This window comes from Thamnophis elegans, chromosome Z, assembly GCF_009769535.1.
Source record: "Thamnophis elegans isolate rThaEle1 chromosome Z, rThaEle1.pri, whole genome shotgun sequence".
Lineage (NCBI taxonomy): Eukaryota > Metazoa > Chordata > Lepidosauria > Squamata > Colubridae > Thamnophis > Thamnophis elegans.
This window is the reverse complement of record NC_045558.1, coordinates 135,904,954-135,916,879: the sequence shown is the minus strand read 5'-3', so window position 1 is coordinate 135,916,879 and position 11,926 is coordinate 135,904,954. Positions and strand designations below refer to the sequence as shown.

Here is an 11,926-nt window from a genome sequence, read left to right as displayed (position 1 = left end):
TTTAGCCTCCGATCCCCTAATCCTCTTTGTTGCTCTTCTCTGCACTCTTTCTAGAGTCCCCACATCTTTTTATAGTGTAGTGACCAAAACTGGATACAGTGTTCTCTAAGGCTTTATAGAGTGGTATTATTACCTCATGTGATCTTGATTGTAGCCTTCTGTTAATGCAATTTAGGATTTCATTGGCTTTTTTGGCTACCACCGTACATTGTTGGCTCATATTTTATGTTAAACTCAGCCATGGCTTCACAATGAGGAATAAATACTCTCGGTGATTGTGTATCAGTGATGGCTTCCTACCGGTTTTGACCGGTTTAGCTGAAGCGGTAATGGTTTGGCTGGAACTGGCAGTGACCCAGGCCTGCCGTGCCCCTGAACTGGTTTTCCGGGCAGCATCATAGGCACCACCAGCCTGTTTTTCATTTCTTCTCATGTGCAAAACACTTTTTATTGTACTGCACATGCGTGCACAGCACACATCAAATGCGTACACAGCATGTCCATGAGTAAACTGGCAGTAGTGCCTACCAGAACCCATCCCTGGTATGTGTGTGTGTCTGTTTGTGTGTTTGTGTGAGTGTGTGTGTATGTGTGTATGTTAGTTTTCGTGTAGTTTTCATTTTCAGCAAAGGTCTCTCGCACAGTAATAAACTGCAGAATCCTCTAGTTTGAGGCTGTTCATTTGCAGATTCAGCTGGCTGCGAGAATCATCCCTGGAGATGATGAAGCGGCCCTTGACTTTGTCTGAGTAGTGAATGGAAGGAGATGTTCCTGTACGTATGATGGCCACCCATTCTAGTCCTTTCCCTCGAGCCTGTCTCACCCAGTGCATGTAGTAGCTGCTGAAGGTGAACCCAGAGGCTTGGCAGGAGAGACGGAGGGACTCCCCAGGTCTTCTCACATCCCCTCCAGGCTCCACCAACTGGACTTGAGACTGGATTCCTGAAACCAAAAACATTTCAATGGAACCTTCTATATACAAAAAGAGAACATGAAGGGAAATTCTTTAAAGAGGGGAAAAATACCTTGAAGGAGCACTAACAAGGGCACTAGATTCAGCCACAGGATCATTTTTGCTCCCTGTAATGAATCAAGGGAATTGATAGCAAAGAAAGTGCACAAACTTTGTGTGGGTGGGTGTAGATTGAAAAGGGAAACCATGCAGCTCCTTTAAAGGGAACAATGGGCCCTGATTTACATATTCCTTGGGATAAAAGAGCCTCTGAGTTCATTCTCTTAGAGACTTTTTTGGACAGAACTTACATGTGTGATATTCACATAATTTTTGAATCCTAAGAAAACTCATCTCAGATATTCTTTGTTCTTTCTACGCTGTGACTGAAAGGAGAAACCGAAGATTTATATTATGGTAGGTATAATAAAGTCTTGAATGATTCCACAACTTCTGACAAGGTATCAATGCAGTAGAGAATTTATTCTTCTAACTACATCTGAGTTGGGAGATCAGCTTACACAGTTCCTTGTTGACCAATGTTGTCGCTGGATCAATGAGGGGACAGAGCTTCAGGATTGAGGGCTTTGAATATATATTTATATGGAAGAAATATAAATGGAGCAACATTGGTTGATATTACTCTGTGCAGTGAGGAATTGCATGAATATTACCCTGATGACACAGTGGTTGGAATTCAATATTGCAGGCAAACTCTGCCCAGTGCCAGGAGTTTGAATCTGACAGGTTGGTGGTTGTCACAGCCTTCCATCCTTCCGAGGTTGCTGAAATGAAGACTCTGATTGTTGGAGGCAATATGCTGAAAGTGAAATGTAAAGAATAATAGAGCAATATATAACTGTTATTCCGTTTGTTAGTGTCTCATCATCTATCGAAACTTATTGTGTTACAGTTTTGTACTCATTTTCTTGGATAAACATTACACCCCATCTCTTGTTCCACCCCAATGCTTCGTTTCCATTGGGTGAGTGTGGATTTCATGAGGATTAGAGAGGAAGCCACCATAGCATCATAGTTGTAGCTCCTTGTCAGTTAGTTTTCTTTATTTCTTCAAACTCTATTCCTCTTTTCCTAATATATCAGATGCTCTCTTCATTGGCATAATAGAATTCCTTGCAATAAATTTGAGATTACGGGCAAGTCCTTACGATAGTCAAGACAGAGATATTTAATTATTAGTGCAGAGGAAAATGTGAAGGGTTGCTTTTGGCTAAATGTTTTCGTACATTTCAAAGTGGACACTTTGGGGCTGATCCTCCTAAGTCAAAAAGTATACTTGCGCAAAATGGGACCATTGGATATGTATATTCACTTTAGTTTCCCTGTTAAACAAGACAGTGGAGGCTTTCAAGTCTTATTCACTCTCCAACGTTTATTAAGGAGTAATCCAAGTCAGCACATCCATTTCTTTGATATGAAATTGTAGCAAGAGCAACAGTAATTATTAAGAATAATCATTTTTGCTCTTGTTCAACACCAATGTTTTGTCTCCATTGGATAAGTGTCGATTGCATGAGGATTAGATCGGAAGCTACTTTTTACAAACTACCTTACCCATTTTTTTCCACAGCCTAGAGATTTCCTTCTTCTCACCTATCGAAATGTCATTCACCTTCTTCACGGCTTCTTAGAAGATCAGACCTAAGGTTCCAAATTGTATACGGAGATTTACCTTCTGCTTTTCACTTTAAAAAGCCCACATTTGACTTTCTGAATCAATTTCGAAAGTTGCTCAGAGGAGAAGAAGGTTTTTGCTTGGCATCAGATTCACTTCCTCTCACTGTGCGTCTTGCACAGTAATAGACAGCTGTGTCCTCTGGTTTCAGATTGTTCATTTGCAGATAGAGCTGGCTGTGGGAATCATCCCTGGAGATGGTGAAGCGTCCTTTGACTTTGTCTGAATAATACTTTGGAGTTGAGGTTGTACCTATGTATGCCACCCATTCCAGGCCTTTACCTGGAGCCTGTCTCACCCAGTTCATGGGATAACCACTGAAGGTGAATCCAGAGGCTTGGCAGGAGAGACGGAGGGACTCTCCAGGTCTTCTCACATCCCCTCCAGACTCCACCAACTGGACCTGAGATTGGACTCCTAAAAACAAAAGTGATTCAATGAAATATTCTATATATAAACAGTAAAAAAATGAAATTTATTCTTTAAAGAGGGGGGAAATACCTTGAAGTAGCACTAACAAGGAGAACAAAATCAGCCATGGGATCATTTTGGTTCTCTTTAATTAATGGAAGGAATTGAGAGGAAAGAATTCAGGAAAGTGCACAAACTTTGTGTGGGTGGGTGTAGCCTGAAAGGAGAAATCAAGGTTGGTCCTTTAAGGGGGAAATTTTGCCTTCATTTACATATCACTTCAGATAAAAGCACCACTCAGTGCATTAATCTCATAGTTTTCCTCGTCTTTACAGGGGGTCTTTCACAAATTAATCCACTCCTTATAACAGTGAAGGCAAACAATTTCTTTCTTTTCTCTTACTGTAAATTCAAAGCAGAAATGGCATGTTTATATTAGAGTAATTAAAATAAAGATTTGCAAAATTTCTCCACTTCTCCAAAGTGTGGCAAAGGGAGAGGTAAGGAACATACAATTATTATTTTTGGAATGGCTACACTGGAGAGAGAGTATGAAGGAAAATTGACATGAATATTCAGTTTTCAGTGAGCCATTATGGAACTAAAAATAAAGTAATCGTATCTCAGAAATGGGACAATATATAATGACACTTGTTTTATATCCTCCCCATCCCCCACAGAGTGCAGAGGCCTTAGAGTTTCATTTGAGAACACTGCCCCCCAGTGTCCAAAGTGAGGAGGGGAGGCATCTTCCTAATATTTCCTCAATCTCTATTTCGCAGTTTAGATATTTAGAAAGATGATGCTATAGTTTCATTTCCTCTTTGCAACCATGATAGTAATGGGCTATTTTTAATTCCAGTTTCTTTCTAAAACCAGACCACCTTGTAAACAGTGATGTTAAAACAAACTATTTTTTTCCACTTTTCATTTTCTTCAAACAAACTCTCTCATTGGATTCCCAGGACAAAATAGTCCAAAATTCTCTCTGGATTGTGATGAATCCTAATTCACTAATCCATCATTTCTGGCTAAAAGAAGTTGAAGGATTGCTCTGAGGAAAAGAAGGTCCTTTCATCACCTCAGATTCACATCACCTCACTGTGTCTCTCGCCCAGTAATAGGCGGCTGTGTCTTCAGCTTTGAGGCTGTTCATTTGAGGATGCAGTTGGCTTTTGGCATCGTCTCTGGAGATGGTGAAGCACCCCTTGACTTTGTCTGAGTAGTATATCCTACTGGAACCAGAGTTTATGTCAGCCTCCCATTCAAGTACCCTCCATGGAGCCTGTATCAACCAGCCCATGCTATAGTTGCTGAAGGTGAATCCAAAGTCTTGGCAGGAGAGATGATAGTAATAGTAGTAGTACTATTACATAGTAATATTTTATATATTTTTTCTTCTCTCCATTTCCATGGCAAATTTGCCCTTGGTTACCTATTTGTTGCAATATTTTTTTCTTGATTCTCTCTCTTTTTTCAATTTATACTCTAGCCATCTGCCTGGTTTATTTGCATCTTCAAAATAATTCTGTTTAGCACCTCTAATTTTTTGTGCTAATTCATCCTTTTCCATTAGCCCCAATTTATGTTTAATTGTGTCCATTTTTATTTTAATGTCCTTTTTTGTGAAAGTTTCTGTTACTTATTTTCAAGTCTCTTGTAATCATCCTCTAATGTTTTAGAAGCTTGTCTTTTCTTAGTATTTCTTTTCCTTCTATCGTCTATTATCAAGCCTCTAGTGTAGGCCTTCATTGTATCCCAAAGATTCTGCATTGATGTCTCTTCTTTTCTGTTTTCTTTAAAAAAAGAAAGCCAATTCTTTCTCCATTTTCTGTACAAAGTTTGGAAGAGTCTTTCTACATTGTTTTATTGTTTTGTGTGTTTTATAGTCCAATTTCTCATCTACTATTCCATTGAAATCTCCCATCATGCAAATATTAACATATTCCAATCCAATTATTTTCATGTGTAATTTTCTATAAAATTCTCCTCGATTGTCATTTGGGGCATAAATTACTATTAAAAGTTTTTTCATAACGTTGTCCATAATTTCCACCATCAAGTATCTTCCATCATCATCTGTATAAATTTGTTCCGCTGGAATTGTATCTTTAATATATAAAACCACTCCTCTTTTCTTACATCTTGTCAACACAGTAAATATTTTCCCCAATTTTGACTGTATCAATATTTGTTCATGTTGCTTTTTAATATGTACTTCTCCTTGTAGGCAGATTATGTCCAATATTAATTTCTCTAATTTATGAAATGTTTTCCTTCTTTTAATAGCTGAATTAAGTCCATTTATATTTATTGTAATCAATTTTTTCTCTTCCATGTTTATACTTTATAAAAAGGATTTACTGCTCTAGTAGATCTCAGTTCTCGATCTTCTCTAGAATCAATGCTGCCTTCCACAACTTCTTTTTCAGTCACAGCTAAGTACTCCTCTTGGATTTCAATTAATGATTCTTCTTTTCCTGCCTCCTCCTCTTTCCCTCTCAGATGTTCTGCGTAGAATAGTTCTGCTTTCTCAATTGAATCTATTCTGTATCTTGCCATACAAACATGAGACCTTCTGGTATCAGCCATCTGTAATTAACACCGTTTTTAAGTAGAACTTTAGTCAAACATTGATATTCTCTTCTCATCTCTCTCACTCTTCTTGGTACTTGTTTCAGAACCACAAACTCCTTATCTTTATATTTCAATCTTTTGTCTCTTGCCATCTGTAGTATTTTTCAGTTCAGCCCATCCATTACTTTGATATGAAATTGCGGCAGGAGCAACCAAGTGACCACATCAAAACAGGAATACAGTTGAAAATATGGAGTCTCAGAGAAATTCTGGGAGGGGAGGCTTGCAGTGAAGAATGTTTACCTCCCTTGGCTCAATCCTCACTGCTTCTACAAAGATCAGATCTGAGGTTCCATCACATGTCATGGAGATTTATCTTCAGCTTTTAAGTTCAAACACACAACTTCCTTTGACTGAATAACTTTGGAAAGCTGCTGAGAAGAAGAGAAGGTTTTTGCCTGGCATCAGATTCACTTCCTCTCACTGTGTTTTTGTACAGTAATAGGCAGCTGTGTCCTCCAGTTTGAGGCTGTTCATTTGCAGATGCAGCTGGCTGCGAGAATCATCCCTGGAGATGGTGAAGCATCCCTTGACTTTGTCTGGGTACTGAGTGGAAGGAGATGATCCTATACATATGCGGCCCACCCATTCCAGGCCTTTCCCTGGGGCCTGTCTCCCCCAGTCCATGCAGTAGCTGCTGAAGGTGAATCCAGAGGCCTGGCAGGAGAGATGGAGGGACTCCCCAGGTCTTCTCACATCCCCTCCTGATGCCACCAACTGGACCTCAGATCGGACAGCTAAAAACAAGAGTTTTTCAATGAAATCTTCTATATACAAAAAGAAAAATAATGAAGTTAATTCTTTAAAGGGGGGCGGGGGAAATACCTTGAATGAATACTAACAAGGACACCCAATTCAGCCATGGCATCATTATGACTCCCTGCAATGAATGGAGGGAATTGAGAGGAAAGTGCACAAACTTTGTGTGGGTGGGTGTAGCCTGAAAGGAGAAATCAAGGAGATCCTTTAAAGGGGAAATTTTGACTTCATTTACATATTGCTAGGTATAAAGATGCATTAATCTCACAGCTTCTATCGCTGATTTTCACATAACATGCCACTCTGAATAAAAGCAAAGGGATACTCCTTTTCTTTAAAGTATAATGTCATAGGAAAAACAACCGGTTTATATTCGAGTAATTAAAACAAAGACTTGCAAAATGTCAGAAGTTCTCAAAAGTGATTCAAAAGGACAGGTGAAGAATGTGCAATAAAAAGTTTGGAAGGGGATATTTTGAGGTAGAACATGAAAAAGAAGATCAAATCTGAATTAATGAGATTTTTCCTCCCCACATTTTCTCCCCTTAGTATGTCCCCTTAGATGAAAACCCCAAAACATGAGGGCCAACCAAATGATGAGGCATCAATTTGTAAAACAATTTGAGTTGAATCAAAGAAAAGACACAGACAGAAGAAATCGATCAAGCCTTCTTTGCTTATTAGATTGGGATTTAACTCGTTATTCTTTTTATATATTGCTTGTTCGGGGTTTCGATGGATCAATTATCCATTGCTGAGAGTTGATTCACCAAGATGGATAAAAATTGAAATAATAGTAGTATTGATTGACATCTAGCCCACAACATGTCTGATATTACTTTTATGGAAAAGGGGGGGGGGAGTCTGGTTTATTAATATTGCAGTATCAGGTGATGCACAGATGAGGCGTTAAGTACTAACAGATTAAAAGAGTTGGAAGGACCTTGTCGTTCATATAATCCAATCCCCCCAAGCAGGAAAGCGTACAGCACTTCTGACAGATGACAGTCCAGTCTCTTCTTGAAAGCCTCCAGTGATAAGGATTCCACAACTTCTGAAGGAAACTTCTGTTCCATGGGTATATTGCTCTCACTGTCAGGAACTTTCTCCTCATTTCTAGGTTGCTTCTCACCTTGATTAGTTTCCACCCATTGCTTCTTCTTCTACCCTCAGGTGCTTTGGAGAATAGCTTGACTCCCTCTTCTTTGTGGAAGCCCCTGAGCTATTGGAACACTGCAATCATGTCTCCCCTGGTCCTTCTTTTCATTAAACTAAACCTATCCAGTTCCTTCAACCGTTCCTCATAACCGCTAAATGCCAGGTCTGTAGTTCACAAGGCTCCCCTCATCTGGGACTTAATTTTAGACAAGAGGGCAGACCTGGCATGTATTACTGAAACCTGGCTGGGCCCGGAGGGAGGAGTCCCCCTCGTAGAGATGTGCCCAGAAGGTTTTCAGGTGCTCCATCAGCCGAGAGCCCAGGGAAGGGGTGGAGCTGTGGCTATTGTTATCCGAGAGTCTCTAGTACCTCGTAGGATCCCTGCTCCGGAGCTTGTCGGGTGTGAGTCCCTGCTGGTGAAGTTGGACATCAAGGGTCAAGTGGGTTTGCTGTTAACGTACCTGCCTCCCAACAGCGTTGCAGCACCCCTCACCTCGCTCCTCGAGTCGGTAGCCGAGCTAGCAATTGAGTTCCCCAGGCTTATGGTTCTGGGGGATTTCTATTTGCCTTCACTCGGTGAACACTCTGATGGAGCGCAGGAGTTCATGGCTTCCATGACAGCCATGGGCTTGACCCAGGTAATTCGGGGCCCAACCCACTCAGTGGGTCACACGCTCGACCTCGTATTTCTCTCGGAGCAGTGGTCTTGTGATCTTGGTCTGAGGGGTAGTGAGATCATACCCCTGTCGTGGTCAGACCACTGCCTACTGAGGCTTGACTTTCGGAGATCAAACCTCCACTGTAGGGAGGAGGAACCGACCAGGTGGTTCTGCCCCAGGCAACTTATGGACCCCTTGAGGTTCCAGACGGAGCTTGGGGTTATTCCTGATACTCTCGCCCACAGTCCGGTGGAGACTCTGGTTGCTGCCTGGAACTCGGCAGCGTCGGAGTCTCTTGACCGGATTGTGCCACTACGGCCGCTCCGAGGCAGTGGATCCAGGAGGCCTCCTTGGTTTACCGAGGAACTCCGGGAGAGGAAGCGCCGGAAGAGACGCCTAGAGCACCTATGGAGGTCCAACAAATCCGAATCGAGCCGAGCACTTCTAACATCGTGCATCAAGGAATACATCAGGGCAATTAGGACGGCGAAAAGAGCTTATATTGCCACCTTGATTGCCTCCACTGAGTCGCGCCCAGCCACCCTGTTTAGGATAACCCGTTCCCTCCTAAACAGGAGGGACATGGGGGATCCCCTGCAGGGTAGGGCTGAGGACTACGTCCAGTTCTTAGCGGACAAAGTTGCTCGGTTTCGGTCGGAGTTGGACTCCGATTCTGCAGATCCAGCCGAGGCACAAGGGGATAATCTGGTAGACAACCCCTGGGTTGAGTTTCAGGATGTTGCCCCTGGGGACGTGGACAAGGCCATGAGAGCTGTGAGTGCCTCCACATGTGTAATGGACCCGTGCCCCTCCTGGCTGGTTGCTAACAGCAGGGAGGTGACACGGGGCTGGATCCAGGCAGTTGTTACCGCCTCCCTTCGGGAGGGGGTCTTTCCCCCCGCACTTAAAGCGGCGGTGGTGAGACCCCTCCTGAAGAAACCATCCTTGGATCCAGCCGTTCTTAACAATTATCGTCCAGTCTCCAACCTCCCCTTTGTGGGGAAGGTTGTTGAGAAGGTGGTGGCCTTTCAGCTCCAGCGATCCTTGGAGGAAGCTAGCTATCTTGACCCATTCCAGTCTGGCTTCAGGCCTGGCTGCAGCACAGAAACCGCTTTGGTCGCATTGACCGATGACCTCTGGAGAGCCAGGGACGGAGGCTTCGCCTCCGTCCTGGTTATCCTTGACCTCTCAGCGGCTTTCGATACCATCGACCATGGTATCCTTCTGCGACAACTGCGGGAGGTGGGGGTGGGAGGCACTGTTTTGCAGTGGTTCTCCTCTTACCTCTCGGACAGGTTGCAGTCAGTGTTAGTTGGAGGGCAGAGATCGACCTCTAGGCCCCTAACATATGGGGTGCCGCAGGGTTCGGTCTTGTCCCCCCTACTTTTCAACATCTACATGAAACCGCTGGGCGAGATCATTCAGCGGCACGGGATAAAATACCACCAGTATGTGGATGATACTCATTTGTATCTGTCCGCCCCGTGCCAACTCAATGAAGCGGTGGACGTGATGAACCAGGGACTTGAAGCTTTTAGGGACTGGATGAGGGCTAACAAACTCGTGCTCAACCCAGATAAGACCGAGTGGCTGTTGTGTTTCCCTCCCACCAATCCGGCAAGTATTCCACCTCTCAGGCTGGGGGGGTCAAACATTATACCCCTCAGACAGGGTCCGCAACTTGGGAGTCCTCCTGGACCCACAGCTGACTTTCGAACACCATTTGTCAGCTGTGACCAGGGGGGCATTTGCCCAGGTTCGCCTGGTGCACCAGTTGCGCCCCTACCTGAACCGGGAGGCTCTCACAACAGTCACTTGTGCCCTTGTGACCTCTAGGCTGGAGTACTGCAATGTGCTCTACATGGGGCTGCCCTTGAAGAGTATTCGGCGACTTCAGCTAGTCCAGAATGCGGCCGCGAGAGCGATTGTGGGTGCACCTCGCTTCACCCACATAACACCTATCCTCCGCGAGCTGCACTGGCTACCTGTCGATCTCCGGGTGCGCTTCAAGGTGCTACTTGTCACCCATAAAGCCCTACATGGTAGTGGATCTGGGTACTTGAGAGACCGCCTACTGCCAATTACCTCCACGCGACCTATTAGATCTCATTGATTAGGCCTCCTCCGAGTTCCATCTGCCGGTCAATGCCGACTGGCAACTACGCGGAGGAGAGCCTTCTCGGTGGTAGCTCAGACCCTATGGAACGATCTCCCCGTGGAGATTCGTACCCTCACCACCCTCCAGACCTTCCGCACAGCCCTCAGAATCTGGCTATCCCATCAGGCCTGGGGCTAAGACTGTAACCCGCCCGAATGGTATGAATGTTGTGTTTTTTAATTATGTATTGTCTTATATGTTAAAAAGTTTGTCTCCCCCCCTCTCTTGGATTGTGAGCCGCCCTGAGTCCCCCCAGGGAAAAGGGTGGCATATAAATAAACTTCTATCTATCTATCTATCTATCTATCTATCTATCTATCTATCTATCTATCTATCTATCTATCTATCTATATGTTTTAGCCTCCAGTCCCCTTAGTCATCTTTGTTGTTCTTCTCTGCACTCTTTCCAGAGTCTCCACATCTTTTTATAATGTGGTGACTAAAACTAGATCCAGTCTTCTAGGTGTGGTCCTACTAAGGCTTTAAAGAGTAGTTTTATTAACTGACGTGATCTTTTCGGCTACCACCATATACTCTTGGGTAATATTTAATTGTCAACTCAGACATAGCTTCAGAGTGAGGGATATATACTCACTGTGTGTGTGTGTGAGAGAGAGAGAGAGAGAGAGTGGAAGGAGATGAACCTTTACGTATGTTGGCCACCCATTCCAGTACTTTGCCTGGAGCCTTTCTCGCCCAGTTCATCCAGTGGTTGCTGAAGGTGAATCCAGAGGCTTGGCAGGAGAGACGGAGGGACTCTCCAGGTCTTCTCACATCCCCTCCTGACTCCACCAACTGGACTTGAGATTGAACTTCTAAAAACAAAAACATTTCAATGAAACCTTCTATATACAAAAAGAAAAAAAATGAAGCTAATACTTTAATGAGGGGAAAAATACCTTGAAGGAGCACTAACAAGGACACCAAATTCAGCCATGGAATCATGTTCACTTCCTGTAATGAATGGAGGGTATCGATAGCAAAGAAAGTGCACAAAGTTTGTGTGGGTTGGTGTAGCCTGAAAAGGGAAACCATGCAGCTCCTTTAAAGGGAACAATGCACCCCGATTTACATATTCCTTGGGATAAAAGAGCCTCTGAGTTCATTCTCTTAGAGACTTTTTTGGACAGAACTTACATGTGTGATATTCACATAATTTTTGAATCCTAATAAAACTCATCTCAGATATTCTTTGTTCTTTCTACCCTGTGACTGAAAGGAGAAAGTGAAGATTTATATAATGATAGGTATGATAAACGCTTGAATGATTCCACAACTTCTGACAAGGCATCAATGCAGTAGATAATTTATTCTCCTTATTACATCAAGAGTTGGGAGATCAGCTACACAGTTCCTTCTTGACCAATGTTGTCCCTGGATCAATGAGGGGACAGAGCTTCAGGATAGAGGGCATTGAATATATATCTATACGGAAGAAATATAAATGGAGCAACGTTGGTTGATATTACTCTGTGCAGTGAGGATTGCATGAATAT

General features: G+C 43.3%; 1 gene segment (V, D, J or C); it reads right to left on the bottom strand.

Moving 5' to 3' along the window:
* Positions 1-2,688: 2,688 nt before the first annotated feature.
* Positions 2,689-3,260, bottom strand: LOC116521956. The segment is given in 2 exon segments: positions 2,689-3,065; positions 3,150-3,260. Coding segments are annotated over 2 exon segments (423 nt in total).
* Between the last annotated feature and the right edge of the window lie 8,666 nt (positions 3,261-11,926).